General features: G+C 53.6%; 8 protein-coding genes across 8 annotated transcripts; 4 read left to right on the plus strand and 4 right to left on the minus strand.

Moving 5' to 3' along the window:
• Positions 1–160: 160 nt before the first annotated feature.
• Positions 161–3760, minus strand: BBA_07833 (RNA polymerase III transcription factor subunit, putative; the record flags this gene model as incomplete). Its single annotated transcript, XM_008602930.1, has 6 exons — positions 161–443; positions 495–1320; positions 1392–1498; positions 1777–3037; positions 3087–3489; positions 3539–3760. 6 exons carry the CDS (start codon positions 3758–3760, stop codon positions 161–163), a joined length of 3102 nt encoding a protein of 1033 aa, XP_008601152.1.
• A 1606-nt stretch (positions 3761–5366) lies between these two features.
• Positions 5367–7513, plus strand: BBA_07834 (protein phosphatase 2A regulatory B subunit; the record flags this gene model as incomplete). Its single annotated transcript, XM_008602931.1, has 5 exons — positions 5367–5390; positions 5448–5735; positions 5797–6753; positions 6801–7099; positions 7147–7513. The coding sequence occupies 5 exons, from the start codon at positions 5367–5369 to the stop codon at positions 7511–7513; spliced, it is 1935 nt and encodes a 644-aa protein (XP_008601153.1).
• An 836-nt stretch (positions 7514–8349) lies between these two features.
• On the minus strand, positions 8350–9997 carry BBA_07835 (uncharacterized protein; the record flags this gene model as incomplete). Its single annotated transcript, XM_008602932.1, has 2 exons — positions 8350–9729; positions 9848–9997. The coding sequence occupies 2 exons, from the start codon at positions 9995–9997 to the stop codon at positions 8350–8352; spliced, it is 1530 nt and encodes a 509-aa protein (XP_008601154.1).
• A 358-nt stretch (positions 9998–10355) lies between these two features.
• On the minus strand, positions 10356–10890 carry BBA_07836 (uncharacterized protein; the record flags this gene model as incomplete). Its single annotated transcript, XM_008602933.1, has 4 exons — positions 10356–10678; positions 10731–10756; positions 10820–10833; positions 10882–10890. The coding sequence occupies 4 exons, from the start codon at positions 10888–10890 to the stop codon at positions 10356–10358; spliced, it is 372 nt and encodes a 123-aa protein (XP_008601155.1).
• A 1315-nt stretch (positions 10891–12205) lies between these two features.
• Positions 12206–15748, plus strand: BBA_07837 (endonuclease/Exonuclease/phosphatase protein; the record flags this gene model as incomplete). Its single annotated transcript, XM_008602934.1, has 3 exons — positions 12206–12244; positions 12296–15603; positions 15661–15748. 3 exons carry the CDS (start codon positions 12206–12208, stop codon positions 15746–15748), a joined length of 3435 nt encoding a protein of 1144 aa, XP_008601156.1.
• A 1267-nt stretch (positions 15749–17015) lies between these two features.
• On the plus strand, positions 17016–18430 carry BBA_07838 (uncharacterized protein; the record flags this gene model as incomplete). The annotated part of the gene is made up of 3 exons (XM_008602935.1): positions 17016–17361; positions 17518–17614; positions 17680–18430. 3 exons carry the CDS (start codon positions 17016–17018, stop codon positions 18428–18430), a joined length of 1194 nt encoding a protein of 397 aa, XP_008601157.1.
• A 234-nt stretch (positions 18431–18664) lies between these two features.
• BBA_07839 (short chain dehydrogenase, putative) lies at positions 18665–19607 on the minus strand (the record flags this gene model as incomplete). Its single annotated transcript, XM_008602936.1, has 3 exons — positions 18665–18881; positions 18952–19252; positions 19316–19607. 3 exons carry the CDS (start codon positions 19605–19607, stop codon positions 18665–18667), a joined length of 810 nt encoding a protein of 269 aa, XP_008601158.1.
• A 1411-nt stretch (positions 19608–21018) lies between these two features.
• On the plus strand, positions 21019–22223 carry BBA_07840 (PDR16 protein; the record flags this gene model as incomplete). Its single annotated transcript, XM_008602937.1, has 2 exons — positions 21019–21685; positions 21796–22223. 2 exons carry the CDS (start codon positions 21019–21021, stop codon positions 22221–22223), a joined length of 1095 nt encoding a protein of 364 aa, XP_008601159.1.
• Positions 22224–23594: the final 1371 nt, after the last annotated feature.

A 23594-nucleotide genomic window follows, 5' to 3' on the forward strand; every position in this document is an offset into this window, starting at 1 on the left:
CATTTGTTCGCCCTGACAGCAACATTTCATTTGACCTGACTCGGAACCACTACACATGTGTAGGGTGTGGCCCAGCCTGCCCAGCTAGCCCACAGAACCTACAGAATACATCATCACTTATCCCTGACCACATGGATGATAAAATCGTCGGAAACCCCCCTCACCAGAAAATTTTCTTGATCGCATCCTTGTCCACATTGTACTTGATAGCATCATTCCCACCACTTGTGTCAGCTTGGACAATCCCTCCAGTAAGTTGGTCCAGGAATGCGCCGTACTGTTCAGTCTCTCGAATGCGACAGTACCCGGGAGACTCGGCATGGTACGTGATTGCCTCTACCGACTTAAAGATGCGCAAACATTTTGGGCATTGATAAGACTTGTCACCATGAGCAGGTGATTTTAAGTGTTTGATGATCATTGCTTTGCTGTCAAAGTATTTCCTAACACAGTCGTCAGTCTTCTCGTGCGCATCACCTTGGAGCTGTTCCTACCCGCATCCTAGCTTGGGACAGACATATTTGTTGATGATAGTGCAGAAGTAAGCAGATGCACTAAAGTATGGGTGGTCCGGGTCGTCCAGATCCATCGACTCTGCCAACGACTTGGGCGCCGGCTGGGTTGCCGCCGCAAGTTGTTCAGTGGATGGTGTGACGCGCCGCTTTATGCGATCTTTTTGAAATGCGGCCTGAATGTCCTTGCCCCCCCAGGCGCCTTGCCACTTAGCTGCCAAAAGATTTGTGGATGATTTGGGGGGCGAAGCGTTTCTTCCAAGGTTTCCTTCGCAAGCTTCTGCTGCAGTTTGCCATTTGGCTGCAAGTCGATGGTCTGATGACATATCAATGAGCAAGCTTTCGTCCCCGTCTGTATCGGCCACCATTTTCTTATCCGCGGATTCGATCTGTCGGCTTTCAATATGTATGGAAAGTAACCTCTTGGCGAAATTGTCTACCTGTACTTGTGTTTTGGGGACTCTCGATGACTGGAGCTCGTGCTTTGGCAGCATCTGACCCTCGTCTTTCTGTGGTACCTGAAGCTCCTTCCTTGGGAGCTCCGGGAAACTTTCCTCTGAAAGTTCGCCAGGCGTCTCCGCGCTGGGCGCTTCCACAACATCAGCCCATCGAGGAACATGTATTGCGGACATGTAATTGGCGAAGTTTCCCTTGATCGGCTCGTCCGATCGCTTTGCGAGCTCTCTGTGAAAATCAAGCTTTGTCTCTCTCAGCATATTCAGGTCGTTGGAGCTGATACGCGTGCACTGGCCTCGCTCTATATGTGCTACTAGCAATCCGACTCGGGCAAAAGGTCCACGCCCGCAACCTGGACAGTGAAGGTTATGGGCCGGCTCGTGGGACTATAAAGTTCGAAGTAAGTAGGATAGAAAAGCGTACCGGGGGTGTCGATTGGCGAATGCGTACCCGTTGGACATGCAGAAGTTCGCTCCTGGCCACCTCGAAGACCTCTCCACAGAATGAACAGCTGTTGTGATCCTGCCTGCCTTTATCACGCATTGCGCATTTGTGATTCCACAGCAGGTTCCAAGAGGGAAATACAAGCTTGCAGGGTCGACAGCGGAATTCAGCAGCTGGCGCAGATGAGTCCATGATTGCGGTACTCTTTAATTGACCCTAATTGACTCTTCGAGGAGATCAACAATAGAGAAGCAGACGTTTAGTGTGGGCAACGTTTGCTCGTGCCTGCCAGCTGGCAAGGGGGAATCGACTGGCAGCCGACAGCTGGCATTCATGCAAACGGAAAAGCCAATTATTCACCTACTCTAAGTCAGGGTATACGTCCTCCGCATAATCTGCATCACTCAAGCGGCCTCCGCTAAATTCGTAATTATACGGGGCACTGTACTCCGGACCAAGATAATCATGGCCGCTGTACTCATCTGCCAATTGATCCAGCTGATGGTCCTCTATCTCAGAGCCACTGTCATTCTCCTCGTTGCTGTCACCGGCCGAATCCTCATCATTTTCCATGGCTTCCATCGGAGCTCTACTTGGCGAGCTTGCTACCGACGTAGGATCATCCGTTGTTGACGCCGCTTGACGGCCAAGCAGCCTAACATTGTAACCCTGACTCTTCTTCTTTGGTGGTTTGCGGCCACGCAGCGCTATGAGCTCCTCGTCTGTAAGGCGCAGATTTGGCAGCGGCAGATGCAAGTTGGTCGACGTTGACCTTGGCGGCGTCATGTCACCAAACTGCAGTGTGGGGACGAAATCTGCCCGTGTCAACTGTCTGCCGAATCGAATAGCTACCAGCTTTGTCTTCATAATGGCCTTGACCTTGGCCCACAACCCGCCATGGTACCAACCACTGCTGATGTCCCATGCTGAACGTACTGCTGCTCCATCGAGCAGCTCGCGTAGGAGAGGGTCGGTAATGTCACACACTTGCCAGACCTTGCCATCTGTGTCATATGTTTCACCATCGAAAATATGGCTGGTAACTCCTGCGGGTACCTGACGTTCCTCAATCTTTTCGGGACGGCGGTACGTGCGTACGGCCGCAGGGCCTAAAGGGCGCTTGTGTTTGGTCAATTTGAACATGAGTGTCTGGTATTCTCGATATTTGGGATGCGTTCGCGGGTCAAGACCGTAAGGCACGACACAATCTCGCCATGGGCCGCCCTTGAATTGGTAGGCAGCGTAGTTCAGATATTTCTTGAGCTCATTCCAGCTGTCCAGCTTCTTCCCAAGATGGTTTAGTAATGAACGTCGTGTCCAGATAGGCCGATCCTCGAACGCAGCCTCCAAGTCTGCCAAAACCTCCATGAACCGTGCATCCGTTACATCCGGGGGCTCCTGAGGGCCAGTAGGCGTAGGTTCGTCAGCGCTGATAAAGTACCCGACTTGTTTAACAGCGGTCACATTGACTGTGCCACCATCTGCAGTGGTGCGAACATATGGGTTCTGGGAGTAGAAATAGTTGAATGGAAGGCTCATGTGTGTGAATAGCGGCGGCGGTATCACGTCAGAATTTCTGCTCTTGTCGATGCCTGGCTCTAAGGTGAAGGCTCTCATCTTTTCGACTATATTCTGATTTAGTAGCGGTTACAGGAGTGAAACGTAGGAACTGACCATCTCCAGAAAAGACTTGGTCTATATATCGGTTCGTAAACGACGACGTAGACATATCCCAGTAAAAGTCGGCGAAACCACGGAATCTATGAGTGTGATTGATGACACCCACAGCATCGACCTTGTAGCGGCCAACGTTGTCTTGAAGTTTTCGCTTGAGGACCTTAGGCTCGTCCTGGCGAGCGATAGAGCAAACGGGGTTTGCTTGATCGGCATCGCAGATCTCCTGATCTCCTTCCCAGGCCGTCGAAGAACCACGCTTTCTCTTCCTCCCGGTACGCTTCGGAAGAATGATTTTCAGGACAACGTTGTGTGAGGCTGCATTGTGTGACATGATGGGGTTGCAGAATGGGCTCTCGGGGTTCAGATAGAGAGGCACCGAGTTACGTTGAGGGTCTAAAACCTGAAGCTCTCATTAGCGCGGGCACACGGAGAACAACCGAGAATCTTACATGCTCAAAAGATGGTACACGACCAAAAGCACTGATGGCACGATCGATATTCTGCACCACTGCGGGAATCTCTACGGCTGCAATCTTTCTATTAGGTATGATGTAGATTGGCGCATTTTGAGATGATGCATCCCGAGTCGAGCTAGGCCCCGGTACTGTCGAGTCTAGTACGGAATAATCTGAGGCAGAGGCCTCTTTACCATTTCCAGGATGAGAAGTCATTGTAACGGATATTGGAGTCTGGTGATAACGGAGACAGTTACTGATGGCTAAATCCTTACGCCACGAAAACTTTTTGACTCGTGATTGTCGTGGTTCGACACCATGGAAGACGCCCCGAAGAGAAACAAAGGCTGGTGAAAAGCGTCGAGGGTCTTTGCCCGGCCGTCTACTGAACAGCGTGCAATGGTTGAACTGGCCCTTTACAACGATGTGTTCTATGGCGGTTAATATGGTGAGTGTAGAGCTGAAGCTTGGACATGTGTAGAAACTGTGCTTATACTGTATGGAGAACTGTACTGAGTCTAGCGCTTGGCGCAAAACAACAACAAGCCGTCGGTCGGGCTTGGTGTGGAGGACGGGCGGCACTTGATTGAGCGCGAACGTGATTGGCCCGGGCTCAGCCTGCCGAATACGTTGATAAATCAAAGGTATTGGCTGGCATCTGAGGCAAAAGACAACATTGGACAACTGACATTCATCATCCGTCAGTGCGGCTCTGTAACATCTTGTGGTGCTTGTTTGAAGTTATCGCTCATATGGCAATCAGGTACCATATGTCTAGGAAATCCGCCTGGTTCAACCTCTACGAATACTCAGAGTCGAAATGTCGGATGGGCGATGAGATTCCACTACAGCAAGATAGATGAATGACCTCGTTTCATTGATCTGTCTTGTAACTTATGGTGCGGTCGTCTTCTTTGTTGATGTGGACAGCCCACTTGTATTTGATGTCAAGTTGTATCCGTAGTGACAACTCTGCTTTCTGTGGTTGCTCTGTGATTTATTTCTAGCACGAATAGCTAGCCCCTCATACCTACAAGGCAAGAGTAGCTCCAGCGCTGTAGCCTCATGTTTGATTTGCAGACTTTATTAGACTCTCACTTGCTGTGCCTGGGCAAGAATCCAGAGTGCCAGGCAAGGTACCTTGGCAACTTGGTACCCAAGTACTCAGGTACAAACAAAAGGCTCTAGCGCATTTCCCCGCCTCAAAACTCTAGCACTGAAATGAGCACTCCCAGCTCTGCTCTACAGTCTGGCGCGCCTCTGGTACCTCTGTTAGCACAGCTTCCATCATCAAACCGCCCAGTAACCTCATCCTCACCGCCCGCCTAGCACCCGCTACCACCAAACGGCAACAACCGCACCGTGCTATCTCGACTCCGCGCTGCATCAACACCACTCTGCTGTTCAGTCCTCTCCTCCTCACGGCCGGCGCGCCCTTCATCTTCAATCCCCCTCCCTGCATCTCCAGCTCGCCCTTCTACTTGCATTTCCTCGCGCATGAGCCTGTTCCTTGATCCCATCGCCGCCTGACCACCAAGCAAGCCCCAGCCGTCATTCTCTCCGCGCGTTCGAGCCCCCTGACTGCCGCCATCGCGTCGAGCCGCCATCGAGCTCATCCCCACGCCCCGACACTGCTAGCCCATACCGTCACCTGCAACCGACAGTCCTAATCTATACCGGTGCACTTGTTCTCTAGCGCTCGTGACGCGCTCTCTTTTGGTTGGCACCGCTGTCCTCGCAGCACCGCCGCGCTGTCGCCCTACCCCGCCAGAGCCACGACCGTGCCACCCGATAGTACATGGGCGAACAACTTCAAGACAGAATGAAGCGCTTTAGCCAGAAAGTCGTACGTCATGTTTCCTCTGGCGTCCCCTCGCTTGACACGCCAAGCTAACTTTTCTAGCTCTCTCGAGGCAAGGACTCCACAAAGTCGTCCAAAAAGAATAAGGACAACAAGGATGGCACCGCCTCTCCTTCGGCGCGAGATGCATCTACCCAGTCACCTACGCTGACTCCTACCTCCTCGACGACAGCCGTCAATGACATTCGCAACAAGCCTTTGCCGCCCAATTCCACAGACAGCCTGGGCCAGGGTGCAGGCAGCGACAGGTTCGGGGCCATGGGCGCCAACTCGAGCCCAAATGGCAACTCCAGAATGCCTCCCACGGTCGTCATCAGCCCAACTCCCGGCGTGAGTGCTATTCTCTAGCTCCAAAGGGCCCATCGATAGAAGCTAACTGCTCTCAAAACAGCATGTCCCGCCCCCCGGCGCCGCCGAAACGATGCCGCACGACCTCGCGCCTCCCAAGCCTGGCCAAAAGTCGCTCATGATTCATCGCGGAATAGATAATCGCGATGCCATTCCTGAGGGCCTTCGCACCCCCAAGAGGCAGCACTCTTCGCGATTCGATATCTCCACCAATAGAGATCTCGAAAAGCTGCCTGGGTTCCACGAAGTTCCTCCAAACAGGCGTCAGGAGCTCTTCATGCAAAAGATTGATCAGTGCAACGTCATCTTCGACTTCAACGATGCCAGTGGCGACATGAAGGCAAAGGAAATTAAGCGACTGGCTTTGCACGAGCTGCTTGACTACGTCGCTAACAACCGACAAGTCATCACCGAGCCCATGTACCCCAAAGTGGTCGACATGTTTAGCAAAAATCTTTTCCGACCCATTCCGCCCCCAATGAACCCCCAGGGCGAGCCGTTCGACCCGGAAGAGGACGAGCCTGTGCTTGAGGTTGCCTGGCCCCATATTCAAGTCGTCTACGAGTTCTTCTTGCGCTTCATCGAGAGCCAGGATTTCAACACAAATATTGCCAAGGCCTACATCGACCACAGCTTTGTTCTCCAACTGCTCGACCTCTTCGACTCGGAGGACCCTCGTGAACGTGATTTTCTCAAGACTACTCTCCATAGAATCTATGGAAAATTCCTGAACCTGCGATCATTTATTCGCCGATCCATCAACAATGTCTTTTTCCAATTCACCTACGAAACGGAGAGATTCAATGGTATCGCCGAGCTCTTGGAGATTCTGGGATCCATCATCAATGGCTTTGCGCTACCTCTGAAGGAGGAACACAAGATCTTTTTGACTCGTGTTCTCCTTCCCCTGCACAAACCCAGGAGTCTGAGCATGTACCACCCTCAGCTCGCATATTGCATTGTGCAATTCCTAGAAAAGGACGCGTCCCTGACAGAAGATGTGAGTATCCTTTCTGCACACCAATCAGGCAGTTACTAACTGTATAGGTTGTCCTGGGACTTCTCCGCTACTGGCCGAAAGTAAACAGCACAAAGGAAGTCATGTTCCTAAACGAAGTCGAGGACATCTTCGAGGTCATGGATCCTGCCGAGTTTGCCAAGGTGCAAGAACCACTTTTCCACCAGCTAGCCAAGTCAGTGGCCAGTCCGCATTTCCAGGTCGCCGAGCGCGCGCTTTACTTCTGGAACAACGAATACTTCTGCAACCTGGTTAGCGACAATGTTGAAATCATTCTGCCCATCATGTTTGCGCCACTCTATGAGAACTCCAAGGGCCATTGGAACAGGTTAGTTGGCAGTCGTGTCTTGTGTGTTGCTTGGCTAATGTGGGTAGAACAATTCATGGCATGGTTTACAACGCCATGAAACTCTTCATGGAGATTAACCCGCAGCTTTTTGACGACTGCTCTCACGAGTACACCGAGCACCAAAACAGTGCTGCCGAGCGCGAAGCTCGGCGTGAGCGCAAATGGGCGGCCCTTGGAGAGCAGGCCGAACTTCGTCGTAACTCCATGTCCTCGGACATGGTCGAGCCCCCGCAAAGAACACAAGTCAATGCGATGCCTCGCGTCGACGAGGCAGACATAGGCACAGATGACAGTCAGAAACGATTGGACTCGCTACGACTACAGGACCAGTCTGGACGCCGACCCAGTGTTCACGAACGTCAAGGGTCAACCGGCTCAACGCGCAGTCGGTGAGGAGATGGCAGTGATGGGCTGCGCATAGTGCTGTAGCTCTGCGATAATATACAATCGACCAAATATGTGATCAGTTTTGATACTCTGCATCGTGGGCTCCCTCATAGCCAGCTCAACGTACGGCGCGCCGTTTTGCTATTTACGATGCGAAGAGTCGCAGCTTTGTTTTCTCTTGAGTACCTGCATATTGAAGTATCTGGTCCCGTTGACCAGCTGGCGAGGAGAGGACCTCAGTGAAGAGAGAAAGTGGTTTTTGACTACGTTGTGGCTTCGTTTTTTGTGGGAAAGGGAAAGGCGGAGGATTTTGCAACTGGCGCACAAGGGGATAAAAAATTTTACCGCACGTTGAAAGGGCAGGACGAATAAGAGACAAGAGCGCGTTGAAAGAAAGCAAAGGGCATCTGCAAGAGGAAACACGCGTTTGCGGACATTACTGCGCAGTGGCTAGACACTATTGGGAAAACATATTTACCGTTTGTCAATCTTCGTCCTTGTCCCTGTCTTTGCTCCTGTCTCGTATTGACGGTTACAGCATTTTTCAAGTGCCATGCTTGATTGTCGTTTGATCTGTGGATGGGACGGGGAGGGTAAGAGAGAAACGGAACGGGATTCAACATGGCAGAACACGGTCGTTCTGATCTTGGCTGGTCTTTTTTTGCGTAATGTAGATGATGACAAGGACACGCTGGCAGGAACTTTCCTTTTCACTTTTTATTACATTTTCATTATTTTCTGTTGACCAAAAGAATAGATTCTTCTTTCCTTTTATATGCCGATAAGTCAATTCGCAATACTATACGTGAATTTGTGCCTTGTCCGTCCATGTCCCTATTTGCCTATCTCCCTCGGCCCCGATCAAACCCTCCTCTGCCATGTTGATTATTGCTGTATCCACCTCTTCTATTGTGAAAGTTACCCTGCTGAAACCCATTACTATGATTATATCCTCCCTGGTACCCTTGTGGCGGCGGCGGCGGTGGCGGCGGTAGTTGAGGAAGAAGCCCTTGGCTGGCGGACCATGCAGCCATCATCTGGCTCATCACGGCTGGATCTGCCGCCCAATTCGGCACACCTGGTGGCAGATGCGGCGGCGGCGGCGGCGGCGGCGGCGGCCACTGCCCTAGAAAGCCAGCCGGAGGAGGAGGCGCCGGCGCCGGCGGCAGCCCTCCCGAGCCCCCTGGAAGAGGTATATTGATGTGCGCGCGTGGAGGGGACCGCCTGTAGCGCCCATCAGGACTCGCGCTCCGACTCCGGCTTCTTGCACGCGGGGAGGGCGTGCGACTGCGTGAGTCGGACGAGTATCGGCGGGGACGCTTGCGCGACGGTGATGGCGAGCGTGACTGTGATGACACCGATCGCGAGTATGAGCGGCCGCGGGAGTAGCTGCGTGGTGTCTGTGTCCGCCTCGCCCTCATCTTTGTGCAAAATGGGCGCGACCAGCCATAGTACGTATCCGCATGGAGCACGTCGCCGGTGGCTTGGTCCAGAACAAAACGCTCCCCCAGCTCGTTGATGTCTTCGAGATCACCGCTACCGTCGTCGGCAGAAATCTCGTTGCCGCTGCCATATATGCGATCCGCGCTGCGGAGGAGCTTCTTGACGGCGTCGACGAGGACGCCGTCTGCGGGCCCTGCGGCCAACTGAATCGGGCGGATGCGGTCCGGCACCATGGGCCGCGCCGAATTTGGCGTCAGGTGCGGGAGCCAGGTACCCACGGGAAGATCGTACCACGGTGTGGAGGTGTCGCCGTGGGAGTAGGGCAGCATGTATGGCGTGTCCTTGGCAAGTTTGAAGGACGCCGTTTGCGGCGCCGCGTCAGCCTGCGATGCAGGAGCGGAAACGTTGCCGTTCTTGGACACGGCGTCGCGGAGCTGTGACAATAGGTCCACAGCAAAATACTGCTTCTCGGACCATAAAGAGATGAGAGTGTCGAGCTTGGCCTTGTGTTTAGGGCACTTGTCAAAGGAGGCTGCCGCGGCAACGAGCGTCACAAGGTGGGCGGCCCATGCGTCGGCGCAGACGCGATTGTTCATCCTCGCAGCGTGGTGCAACGCGTCGCTGAGGATGTAGAGAATGTGCATACGTTTGCGCTTGAGACTCGGACGCGGGGCACTGTCGGTCGAGAAGCCTCTGGACAGGGCGGCGAGGTACTTGGCGAGGTTGGCGCAGCGCGCTGTCGAGGATGCGACGTTGGTCATGATCCAGTCTTTGCAGCTCTGCGAATGGTGTGGCAAATGAGTTTTTAGTGATCGAAGCAATCAAAAAGGCAGTGGGGGTTGGCATAGCGGAGAGGAAACCCGGCAAATGCGTGTGCCACCCGGTGAAGCTTCAAACCTGAACATTGTGTCGCGAGCACTGAGCGATGGCGGCGTCGAGCAGCGGAAAAAGCGCGTCGACGTCGGGGCGCGAGAGGGAGACGGGGTCAGCCTTGAAGAGAGCGGCGGAGAGCGCAGCCTTGGCGATGGCTAGCTCGGGCGATGCCATGATGGAAGAGCCGCGGTTAGGGCGATTAAAGGTGGTGGTCGGCAGTATCTAGATGATGAAGATGCGATGAAGCTCTGTTGGCTGGTGTAAACTTGTGGAGGCGATTTGTGGCGGCAGAGCCTCGGCGTGGTGGGGCCAAGATGTAATAATGGCCTGATTTTGGCAAAAGTTGAAGAGGAAAGCATAGATGGACAGCTCTTTTTTGCGCAGTCTGAATAGGGGCAATTGGTCATATATTTCATTAATAGGTTTTTTAATTGTACAGGTATTGAAAATTGTGGCGGGGGGATTCTCGAATTAGATCTTGTGGAAAGGATGCCGTGTTCCATGACGTCTTATTCCTCGCCTGTATTTGCGCTCACGAGAAGCGGTCGCCTTTGCGGCTGCGGTAGCCAACTTTGCTCTCGTACGGACTGATGTCTTCCTTTTCGCGCTTGGCAGCCGAATTGATGCCCAGGTCTTGTCCGGCGGGCGAGGGATCGTTGCTGGACGACTCGGCGCTGGGGGAGCCGGCATTGTCGGGCCTGGAGGGAGCGTCGGCGCTGCTGCTGGGTACCATGGGTTGGGAGGGTCCATACTCCAAGGCGCGGATATCTTGACGCTTCTGGCGATGGGCTTCGAGCTTAGCCTTTCGGTCGGCGTTGATTTCACGTTTGGCAAAGTAGTAGGCGCCGGCGCCAGCTGGTCATGGTCAGCAGATGCGACAGAGATGGAAGGGCGGACAGGGTCGTACCAACACAGAGAGAGCCCCAGCCGAGCCTATATGGTGTATTGTTAGCTTGGGTCGAATTGAGGTGAGAGGCGCGGCGTGGAAATGCGAACCAGAAGGATTTCACCTGGGAGAGTTAGCAAGGTCCAAAGATTGGTGAAAAATGGAGGCATACCGTGTTCATTTTGAATCGTATCTAGTGTGCCGATATGACTGATTCCCTGATATTTTTGGCAAAAGGGCAGTGCGAAACACAGGAGGAGAGGGAGAGCGGCAATGGCAGCGCTTGAAGGTGAAGGTGGGAAGTAGGTAGTCAATGAAGATGATAAAGTACCTATGTCGTGGTAATGATAAGGCAAAGTATGTACGGATAAGGCGAAGCGGGTATCGACGTTTACAGTGTCTTGAGCTAAGTAGAGTTTAGCGCAGCTGGTCCCTGCAGCGGCACCAGATGGCTGTCACGGAGTGATGTCTGCAGTCAGTACAACTGTGATTTACTAGGTAGGTAAAGGTACCTTAGCGCTTTGTTGTAGCTGCAACAGGGCGTTAATGGGAGATGCTAAGGTGCCTTGGAAGCCTGAACCTGGGCACACCCGAAAACTCCCTAGTATTTCCAAACTACAGGTATAGACATGGTTAAGAATGGAGTATATCTACCTAGTATACAGAAGATGAATATATTATGCACCGCCCCTACTGCCGCAATCATGCTCAGAGTGTGCCAGCCGGTACGACTTATCTCGTATTTATCTTGGACCCGTCATCCACTGTAAACAGAACCCATCGCCAACCGCTAGGTATTTCATGCCCCGCAGGTACCTACCTAGGTACCATGCAACAGCTTCTAATAATACCTAGGTATTTGTCTGGCGAGGCGTTTTGGGCTCATGCCTTTGTATGTTTACATCTAAGTAGAAATCCTGTATGAAATATGCATGGAAATACTCATCTTGTCAGCAGAGCCAATCGAGAAAACAGCCCTTGTACGGAGGAGCCATCCATGCCCTGAACAAGTCACAGCCGCAGCCGTACCTGTGTCAAGCGACTCAAGCCGCAGCCTCCTCCGTGGGGCTTCATTCTGTGGCAACCGCCCATCTCTCTCTGTCTCAAAGACACGCAATTACTCGACACGTCTCTCCTGTGCCACATCAAATTGGCATGAACCCTGGATCAATCCCACGCCTCTAACTTTCCCGCCAACAACGCCAATCTACGCCTCCGCAAATTTCCTTGACATTCTCCCCTGGACGCGCGCGCTCTACTCGACTCTTCGCTCCCTTCATCTTGTCCAGTACATCGTTCTCGTTTAGCCACCACCTTTGCCTTCGCCCTCGCGCTCGCTGTCTTTCTTGTCCTCGTCCTCTTTCTCTCGACCGCAACACCACCCTTCGACACTTTCTTACACCCCTTGATGCTCGCGCAATTCAACGACAGTCCCTTCTCTGCTGGGGGACATTGAGCTTGCACCCCACAGCTGCGGCCTGTTCCAATCGCTCACCATGGAACCCCCCGCAGACAAGACAGATGGCTCGTCCATCGTGGGTGCTCTTATGTCTCCAGGGCATGTCCACGCAGCTAACCTTTTGTAGAAGCCAGTCTCGTCTTTGCTCGCCCGTTTTGAGAGCATGAATCAAGCTTCACCCCAGCCCAACTCGACCATTTCACGATCACCTGCCCCGAAACCCGAGCGCCTACGCAATTTCAAGACGACTGGCGATGCAGCAGTTGCGCCGGTCACTCCGACAAAAAATTCTATACCCAAAGAAAAGCCACCCGTCAAGCCCAAGCCTCAACACGGCACAGCTCTGGCTGCACAGCAAAAACGACCAGCTCTCGACGAGTCCGTCCTTCTTCCACCTCCCGTTACCATCCAACCACCTCAGTCGCCCCCTCAACAAAGCCGACAGCAGACTATACGCGGCGACCAATCCCCATTTCTCGACCCCTCGACCGCCATATCCCATCCATTCACCTCTTCGAAACCCTCCAGCGCGGCATCAAGTCGACCACTAACACCCACACATGGCGTCCCTCCGCCACGATCGCCGCGCCTTCCTGGCTCCAAGCCACCCTCACCACCTCCACCCAGACGGACAGGCGAAAGCCGACGCGACAAGGAAGCCCGTGCTTTGACGCCTGTGACTACTGGCCGCTCAGAAAAGCGAGTGAGCGCATACTTACCCCCGGCAGCATTTCCGCAACGGCAAGAGTCACTACCAAGAAGCATATCGACAAGAGATCCGTCACCCTTCACGAGCCCTCCGTCGTCAAACTCAGGTTCTGACGACGAATCGCCTCCCCAACTACCTACACGGCCCAATCGCGCCGCCAACAATGCTGTAGCCAGACTAACTCACGGAGCAACCAGCTTTCAGCCACCCACTGCCCATAACAGCTTGGCCGACAACAGACGAAATCACACTAATGGCACCGGAGACTCGCACAGAGCCCTACATAACGACCCATGTGCTGATGAGCCCCCGCCACCATTGCCTGTGCGACGCCCTACTCAAGAGATGCCGAGCAAGACGGTTATGACTCGCGACATGGCCCCGCCCTCTCGTCCGGTACGAGCACCAGCGCAACAGTCACCGCCTAAGCGAGATCCCATACCGGCTCTTCAATCGCAGCCTTTGTCGACCCAGCAGTTTCTCCCTCCTCCAAGTCGAAATAGATCCAAGACGCTGGAGAGCAAGAACTCAGACAAGGGCGACTTTTCCACATCAGTCTCGCCGGAGCCTAAAGGGCCTGCCGAAGAGTCTGCCTTACCAGACATCTCCTGCATCAACCGCAAAGCACCGTATTTGAAGGAAAGCTGTATTTCAATAGAGGCTGGATATGAACCGAAGCTATTCGATGTATGTGGTGACGTCGTGTGCGCTACCGGCAGCTTTACACGAGGCTGGAATACCTTGGATGGTGGAAAACTGTTCAGTCTTATACACAAGGAAGGGGTCAAAGCCACAGCCATAATTTTCAAACCGAACCTTGACCCTGACGCCGAAGATGATCAGATTTGGATCGGCATGAATTCTGGAGATATGATGGAAGTCGATGTCGCAACAGGTCGCATACTCTGTACCAAACCTGGTGCTCATGGACGGTACGAAATCAAAAAGGCTTACCGATACCGGAACCAAATTTGGACATTGGACGAGTCTGGATGCCTACATATCTGGGGCCCAGATGTCGACGGTACCCCCAATCTCAACAAGAATCCGACGCATACCCATAGAGTACCAACTGGTCATACTTGCTCGTTGGTGGCGGATGGCCAATTGTGGCATGTCGCAGGCAAAGCGATCCGCGTCTTTGATCCATGGTCTGCCGCATTTCAGGTTCTGGTGAAACCTCTGGTCACAGAGGGCACGGCTGACATTACGGCTGGAACAACAATGGATGCTCACCCTCGAAAGGTCTTCTTCGGCCATGTTGACGGGAAAGTCAGCATATATTGTACGAGAGACTACACGTGCCAGAAGGTTATCCATGTTAGTCAGTGCTCAATCAATACATTGGCAGCAGTGAGCGCAGATCTGTGGGTTGGTTACTCGACCGGCGTGGTCAGCATTTACGATACGAAAAAGTCTCCCTGGGTGACCAAGAAAGAATGGCAGGCGCACAATAACGGCATTCATCAGCTTAAAGCCGACGCCGCCGCGCCATATCGCATAGAGCGGGCGCAAGTGGTTTCTGTTGGAAACGACGGCATGGTCAAACTCTGGGATGGTTTTTTGCAGGAAGATAGGCTTGAAGCAAGCCTTGAATCGAACCAGACCAAGTTTTGCCAGTTTGATGAGCTGTCGCTCATGGTCATGACATGGAACGCGGGAGCTTCGACACCCCACAGCCTACGATACTCGAATGGCGATTCAAGCTTCTTTCAGGAATTCGTGCAGACGAGTGGCTCGCCAGACATTCTAGTTTTTGGCTTCCAAGAGCTGGTTGATCTCGAAGACAAGACTGCCACTGCCAAACGCTTTCTCAAGTCGAAAAAGACGGACACGGACAACATGGGTCACCACTATCGTGACTGGCAAGAGTTCTTGCGCAAAACATTGGACGACTATGCGCCGGAAAAGCCTCTATACCAAGAGCTATCTACTGAATGTCTTGTCGGTCTTTTTACGTGTATCTTTGTGAAGTCTTCGCTGCTTGGGCGCATCAAAATGGCAGACTTGCAGAGCGCCATGGTCAAGCGCGGCATGGGGGGTCTGCACGGAAACAAGGGCGCCATTGCCGTGCGGTTTCATATCGACGACAGTTCTCTGTGCTTTGTCAACTGCCATTTGGCTGCTGGTCAGACGGCGACTAAATCGCGGCATGAAGATATTACTCACATCTTGAAGGCCGAGTTGTTCAGAAAGCAGCTTGACGAATCAAAACGACAGAATTACTACCGCGGCGGGGGCGATGGTGACTTGATTGTAGATCACGAAATTTGCGTCATCAACGGTGACTTGAACTACAGAATCGATACCATGTCTCACGAGACGGTTGTTAGGGCGGTGAAGCAGAATAAACTTTCGAGGTTACTCGACCGCGACCAGCTACTGGTTGCTCGGCGGAGGACCCCTGCTTTTCAACTCCGCGCGTTTGAGGAGCTGCCGCTCACTTTTGCGCCGACTTATAAGTACGATGTCGGGACGGACCGCTACGATACCAGTGAAAAGCGGCGCAGTCCGGCATGGTGCGATCGGCTGCTGTACCGAGGCAACGGCAAGATTGAGCAACTCGATTACGGGCGGCACGAGGTTAAAATCAGCGACCATCGACCAGTGAGCGGAAATTTTAGGGTGCATGTGAAGAAAGTGGATGGTGGTAAACGGGAACAGGTCAAGATGGAGGCGCACAAGACACTCGAGGCTATGCGCCAGAATTATCTAGACGAAGCCAAGTAAGTCGATAATCGCTGAGCTTACCAGGGACTGACTGTTGCTAACACGCCGTGCAGGCTCAACTACTTGGTTGTAACGTGTGGATTGTCTGAGTCGGAGAGCAGGGAACATATACAAGATAGATTTGCAAGAAACAGCAGATAGACTAGAAAGTCGACGGCTTTGGTTTGAATAACGCAGGTATCGTATGGTAGGGTATCTGGAAGAGAGCATAGCGACTTGCGCATCCATCTCGACAGAGCTTTTACAGCGATGCAAAGCCAGCTATAGAATACAAATCACGGATTGCATGAGTGCGCGTTCAAGCTCGCACTTTTAACTACATGATGCACGTTTGAAGCAGCGCGGGGATTTCAAGTCTCGGGGATACTCGGGCTGGTTGGTGCAAGGCTGTGTCAGCCCAGAGTATCCCAGCTGGTTTTAAAATAGCAAGACGGAAACGTGGCAAGGGAACAGGGGCCACTTCTAATTGGCGGATTCGCGGACAAGACCCCCTAAGCCACGTTCTGGCATCGCAGGCTTGCTGGAAGATGAGAGAGGAGAGGAAGATGGGAGAGGAAGATGGAGACGAGAACAGTTCTGGACAAAGAGCATGGCGTGAGGTGGCATGGCCGAGGTGGGCGGTGCAAGAGAAGGATAGTAATATCTGACCCACGCAACCACTGGGGGTGGGCGGCGCAGGGACGTCACTGGGAGGGGGCAGATGCGTTAGCGCTTCTATTATTATCTAGGCTTGTATTTTAGATTTGAGGCCAAGAGAATAAGGAACGGTTGGGGTTTGCAAAGATGAAGAATTGCTTATAGAGAGGCTATTGAAGGGGTTGTTGCTGTTGGCAGCGGTAGGAGTAAAAGGTGCATGTTGCACAATGGCGCTTACAAAAATTACATGGGCAGTTTACATAGCCACCGACTTTGTGCTTCTGTGACTTATTGATCCGGACAGTGCCGTGCCGGGGACAGGGCAAAGAGCGGCTGGCCAAGGCAAGTCCCGAATGGGCAATGAATCGACACGTCGGTGGGGGGAGAGGAAAGCTGGATTACTGGTCCAGTATCATGTACGGATATCAACCAGTGCCATTGACGATTGGAGCGGCACTTTCTTCGTCAAGCTGCTAGCCCTTGTATCCGGGCGAAAGCCGCCAAGATGTTGATAATCAGCACTAGGCACCCCAAGAAGTGCCGGCCGGGCACACGCAATATGTTGATCTGGCTAGGGGCCCTTGTCGTTTGTGGATTTCTATTAAATAAGCAGTGAGGCCTCGCCATTCTGTTGCAGAGGGTTTTGGTCATTTTGTTTTCCCTTCTAGACACAGAACTTCTCTTGCCGGAACTAGTTCATTGCGCCTCGGGTTCGCGCCACTTATTGGAGATCGAGATCCAATACCAGGCGAACTGGCTCAATTCCACCCACATGAAGTACACCACACTCGCGGCCGCGGCGGCGACGACGACGAGCCTCGTCACCGCTGCCGGGGCCTATCGCCATGGCGGCAGTGAAACGGCCTGGACACCCGCCACGCAAACGCAGCCACCCGTCGCGGGCTTCACACTTCGACCTACGCCCGCGCTGCGCATACCGCGCGCGGGGCTTCTTATTCGAGAAGACGATGACGACGACGACGACGATGACGAGGATGGGCGTGGGAGAATCACACACGGCTCAGTCACGGCAACGAGCACGCCGACGGCAAGCGGCAGCGGTTCAGTGACGAGTGCGCCCAGGCCGTCGAATACCTGCGGCTGGGACAGAAATGGAGGTGAGCAAGTGCTGCTATGAAAAAAAAAAAAAAAAAAAGAAGAGGTTGTTCTGGGAGGGGAGTGCGCGGCTGGCTAACACGGCGGGAAACTTCTAGGTGGTTTCTACGCGTGCAGAGACTCGAGATCTTCATGCCAGTACACAAACGGCGGTGTAGGATGCTGCTCAGGAAATAACTGCAGAAAGATACCGAAGCAGTGCGTGGAGCGAAACAAGGAGTGCGACTCGGATGATAATGGCGGCACGCTCTGCTGGTAAGTTCTCGCCATGGGAGGCCTGGCTAAGGGGGTGGCGTTGTAATTAACGAGAAAACGTGTAGCCGCCAGTCTTCGGCCCCGGCATGCTACACATGGCTCATTTCAACGTCGACGGCTGGCCGCCAGGAAACGTATTCGATGCTCGGCTGCACCGACAAACCCGGCACCGGCACGCTCCTCCCCACAGACCCGGCCAGCGCCGGCTCCAGTTCCACTTCCAGCTCCGGCGGTGGTGGTGGTGGCGGCGGCGGCGGGAAAAGCAACACGGGCGCCATTGTCGGCGGCGTCATCGGCGGCATCCTCGCGCTGCTCCTCGTTCTTTTCTTCATCTGGTACGTCTTGCGGCAGCGACGGCGCGGCAAAGCCGAGCACGTAGTCGCAGATCGCAGCCTGCGCGACTCGACAATGTCGCACGCCTCATGGGCCGAAGAGCACGACAGCCGCAGCGGCGGTGGTGGTGTAGAAAAGTCGTACGAGGCGGTGCCGAGACGCAAGCCTGTGCCCGGCAGTGAGACGCAGGACAGTGGCTACACGGCGACGATGAGTCCGGCAACGACAACGACGACGACGACGGATCGGGGGTCGCCAAATGAGCACTTGGCGTACTCGGTGTCGAGCGCGAGCGGGACAATGGGAAGTCAAGGTGGCACGGGCGTCGTGTCGAGCTTGTCGACGGCGGCGCCACCGCCGCTCGCGGGTGTTGTGGAGGCGCCGGATACGGGGGTACCGCAGGATAGTGCGGCGGCGCCGGTCGAGGTGGCGGGCACGACGGTGACGCGGGAGACGATGCAGAACCGGGCGGAGCTTCCGTAGAATGGCGGCATGAATTTTTATTTTTGTTTTTTAAACGAGTTCCGGGACTTGTTGTGTGCATGCCCGCGAGGCATAGACTAGGCGGACACGAGACCATGATACCAAGTCGCACGACACAACGCGGCTTTTTAGCATTATACGCGAATTGATAGAATTGTGATTATGAGTTTACTTTCAATTTTATAATGACAAGCTATTATGCACTTTCTGCAGCCTCGAGCTTGGTATTCACGCTTACCAGGGTTGAACGCCGTCCCGAGTAATGGCCTTGCCAATGTCTCCATCTCTTGTTCCTTCGATTATGTCCTTGATGAAGCCGCCGCCGAGCGCAGGATCGCCAGCACCCATCTTCTTGTTGGCCTCTTGATCGCCACCGAGACGCGTTGCGAGAAATCCAGGCGAGACGGCCCAGGTCTTGACGCCGTCATCGCTGAGCATCCGATGCCATTCTCTAAACGGACCCATGTCAGCAGATGTATACTCTTGTTTTTTGAACCTGAGACAAAGGTAGGGGGATGTACCTCATCATCATGTTCAATCCAGTCTTGGCACAGCGGTACGAGGGCACCATTGTGCGCATCTGCGTCTTGGGCCAGCCCCTGTTGGAGGGCTTGTTGGTCGGCAAGTCGCCGTTTTCGGTACCGACGAGCGTCGACGTGCTGCTCGTGATGAACAAGAGTCGAGGGTCGTTGGATCGTAGCAGCAGCGGCGCAAAGGTATGCGTCATGACATGCGAGCTAGTGACGTTGATGTCCCAAGCCTTGCTCCAGCCTTCGCGGAGGGAAAGCTGGCCGCTGGCGACGGAAAAGTCGGGTAGGAGACCTTGAGATATTCATTATTAGCCGAGGACTGTTGTGGGAAAGCTTGCTTTTGCGGCGCACTTACCGGCATTGTTGACAAGAACGTCAATTCGACCGTATCGGCTCTGGATGAGGTCGGCAGCTTCCTCGATTGACTTGTCGGAAGAGACGTCGATTTCGAGTGGTATTACAATCGACACTGCAGACGGAAAGTCGCGTGTAATATCCTCGGCAGCGGCTTGCGCCTGCGCAAGCTTGCGGGCGGATAAGAGAATGTCGTAGCTGGCGTGCTGAGAGCCAACGAGGGCCTTGACAGCCTCGAGGCCAATGCCAGCAGCCGCGCCCGTAATTAACACAATCTTTCTATCTACCGTCATGATTTTTTCCGCGAAAATCAGAATGCAAAAAGTCAAAGCTACTGTTGAAGGAATTGAGACACGGAGCAGCGGCTATGTATTATAGTGCAAGATGTGTTCAACTAGCCAAGTTGGCTTGTAGCTACCTGGGCACGACCCCTCTTCTCTTGGTCTAAAGGATTGCATGGAGGCTAACTTGTAATGTAACCTCTCTGCTTACATTCGAGGCCAGGCTGCATGACGGCGGGTGGACGAAGGTACGGGCGTCGCGCCAATAAGGCTTGTCGATCGCAAAGTGCCGGCTTACTAGAGCTTTAGGCAACGGTGGGTGGGTGATTAGGGGATGACGGCAGCAAAAGACCGAAATGTTGGTTACTGGGATCCAATGAGACAACTTTGGGTTTCCCGCAGCATCTCGCGATGCTAGTCCAGTTTGCTAATAGCTAGTAAATATCGACTAACTAATCCGTAGTGGTGAGGGGGGGAGGAGGGGAACAGGGCGCATCGGGTCCACGTCAAGGCGGGCGCAACCCCGCCAATTCGGAAGAGGTCAAGAAGAGAAGCCGGTAAAGACGACGGGGAAAGGCTATGCGCGCCCGCGCCCGCTTCACCGGCGATCGGCGCTGCAGGGAAAAGCCATTTGTCTTGCCTTGGAGATGGGAACTGCCTGCTAGCTACCCTCGACGGGAGGGGGCAGTTGGATATGCGAGCGAGCGAGCTCCTGCATGCGACAACGGACGCTATCTGTGGCGTGTAGGAGTAGCTAGTTTACAGAACCTCAGCTAATCTCTTGACCGTACATGTGCATATGCACCTTTTTCATTCTTCACTTTCGTCGTCGACTAATCAGTGGGACAGGTCATGTAAGCTACTGACGACCCCTGCATTCCGTGACTTTTGTTTTTCTTTTTGCAAGTTGGTGCATCCTAGAAGGGAAATGGGGTAATGTGTGGTCGATTGAACGCTTTTTTTCTTCTTTTTTTTTTTTTTAAAAAAAAGGACTAATCAAGGCGGTAAGCGTGCCTTCAGAAACGCTTCATCTGGTGTTGACCCAAAGTCACCAACTAAATTGAGTGTTATGAACGAGTACGAATAAGGAGGGGGGGGCGGCCGAGAAAGGGGGGCAAAGGGTCCGGCGTTTTGGCTACCAACAATTAATTGGCTAGCTCATTCTCAACGCCACGAATCGGGTAAAAATCTTGAGTCTCAAGATTGAAGCTCCTTTGATGTTACCAGACGATACTCGTCGATAATTCCTCTGTGAGAGCCTTTTTACGCTGCCAAAACTGACAGCTGAGACTCTGTTCCCCTGGCATTGAGCAGGCTGCGCCCCACCCCGCCCAGCGTGAACAGAACTGGCATCCAGGGGGGCTTCACACGCGACCATCTCCTGCAGACGCAATTGAGCCTGCATTTACAGATAAAACCTATGATGAGCTCCCAAGATGGCAAGTCCGGGGCTACCGGTCCGAGAAAGACGCCCATTCTAGCTCCCACGACGGATAGCACGCCGCCGCCACGCGCCGAGCTTACCGCCGACCAGCAGGCCAAGTACGAGGCGCTCCTCACCAAGGCCAAGTCGTGGACCGAGGTAACCTGCGGCAACGACAAGGAAAGGTCCAAGTCGGGCCCCCTCCAGGACCGCGAGCGCGCCTGGCTGACGCGCGACTGCCTCCTGCGCTACCTCCGCGCGACCAAGTGGCACGTCGACGACGCCGGCAAGCGCGTGCAGGCCACCATGGCCTGGCGCCGCGAGTACGGCCTCGACGACTTTACGCCCGACTACATCTCGCCCGAGCAGGAGACGGGCAAGCAAATCATTGTCGGCTACGACAAGACGGGGCGTCCGTGCCAGTACCTGAACCCGGGACGGCAAAACACGGACGCGAGCCCGCGGCAGATTCACCACTTGTTTTACATGGTCGAGCGCGTGACGGACATGATGCCCGCAGGCGTCGAGCAGCTCAGCCTCATGATTAACTTCAAGCCGAGTAAGAAGAGGCAAAACACCAGCGTGCCCGTGTCAACGGCCCGCGAGGTGCTGCACATTCTCCAGAACCACTACCCAGAGCGTCTGGGCAAGGCCCTCATCATCAACGGTGTGTAAAGTCTTCTTCTTCTTCTTCTTCTTTTTCTTTTCTTTCTTTTTTTTTTTTTGCTTCCGAGGGTAGCGTGGCAGTTCAAGTACTAACATTGGAGGGGGCAACAGTGCCGTGGATCGTCTGGGGCTTCTTCAAAATCATTACGCCCTTTATCGACCCCGTCACCCGCGAAAAGCTAAAGTTCAACGAGGACATGAAGCAGTACGTCCCCGCCGAGCAGCTCTGGAGCGACGACTGGGCCGGCAAGATGGACTTTGAATACGACCACGCCACGTACTGGCCCGCCCTCAACGAGCTCTGCCAGCAGCGCCGCGCAGCCAGGTTGGCGCGCTGGGTCGCTGCTGGTCAAGTCATTGGCGAGTCCGAGGACTACCTCGCCGGCGGCACCGACACGAGCGTCACTGGCTTCGCGTACACGGCGGCGGCCAATGAGGGAGATGATGTTGGGCTGGGGGAGAAGATGGCGGCGGCGACTCTAGATGAAAAGGCGGCGCCCGCTGCAGAGGCGGAGCCGCAGGCTGCTGCGACGGCGTAGATTTTGATGGAAAGGGGTTTGTAAAGGCATTATTGGGGGGTTTGCTTATACACTCGAGCGTTTTCATATAACATGCACATGTATTTAGGATTGTCACACGCCGGGCACCGTCACAACGCCTTATTGGTGCAGCGTAGCCTGCGTAGGCTACCTCTTTGTACTTTCTAGCTGGCCGGTCATCCGGTCAAGGTTGACCGCCGGCAGAATCTTGACTTTTCGCCCTCACACTTTCCAGTGGGGAAACATTTGTCGTAATTAGAGGTTGAGATTAAAAAGCTTCAACTTGGTCTATATGTAATACCTATATAGCCAATGTATAAGTGCTGATCTTAACATTGCTGGAGTGATCAGCGGTTGTGAGTATTAAGGCAGTCAATTCTCATTGGCTGGGAGCCAGGACAGCCCCACTTTATTTTATATGGTAGCTCTTGTGTGTGGTTGCCTTCACACACACTGATGTGAAGGATAACCATCAACAAAACGAATACAGTCATTCCAACCCCCACGATGATCATCGTTGTTAAACCAACATCTTCACTATTCATAGAGACAGACTAAGACCTAATGTACACTAATGCACAAAGGAACATTTCGAACACCACCGAAAACGTGTCCGACCTTTGTGAACAGCGGTTTCAATCATCTGCCAGCGAAATGCCGCCTCTGCCTCACTGTACACAGGTGTCTGGGCTTCGCAAAGTACTACACCAACAAGGTACTCCAATAGAATACCGAATTAACTGAGCATTTTCCCTGCCGTACAATATCAGCTTAAACAGCCGGGGGATGACCAAGGCCAGGTATGACGAGAAATCAGTGGCCTGAAAGGTGTGGTCGGGTCGTCGTACCAGGCGCTTCGGCGGGCGCGCGACGCATTCACATGATAAATTTGTGACTACCCAAGGACAGGTTGCAGCCTACCTCTGGCAAAAACACTATTCTGAAAAGTTCCAACGAGAGTTTGGTTCAATATGTCGCTGTGAGGATTCCCACTTTCAAAGGTCATTTCACTGATGCTTCTCTAACCCAAAAATCTAGGATCGTGCTGGTAAACGGTGTTGGCGATGGGATTACACCTGCGGAAAGCCGAGAAGCCGCTCAGAAAACGGTACTTGCCCGAGATTTCCCTGGAGCGGACGTCGTGGTCTTCAACTCGGTCTATGATCAAGACTCTACCCCTGGATACGACTACTTCCTTCAGAAAGCTTTAGACGCTATTGAGAGCTTGCAGAATTTCATCGATCACTCAGGAGCAGGTTCTGACTCAACGAGGGACGGCGTTTTGCCAAAACGCATTGTCTTTGTTGCTCTCAACATTGGCGCCGCTCTTGTCAAGCAGGTATCAGTTAGCCCTACCTCTCCGGACTCTCA

This window comes from Beauveria bassiana (assembly GCF_000280675.1).
Source record: "Beauveria bassiana ARSEF 2860 unplaced genomic scaffold BBA_S00028, whole genome shotgun sequence".
NCBI lineage: Eukaryota > Fungi > Ascomycota > Sordariomycetes > Hypocreales > Cordycipitaceae > Beauveria > Beauveria bassiana.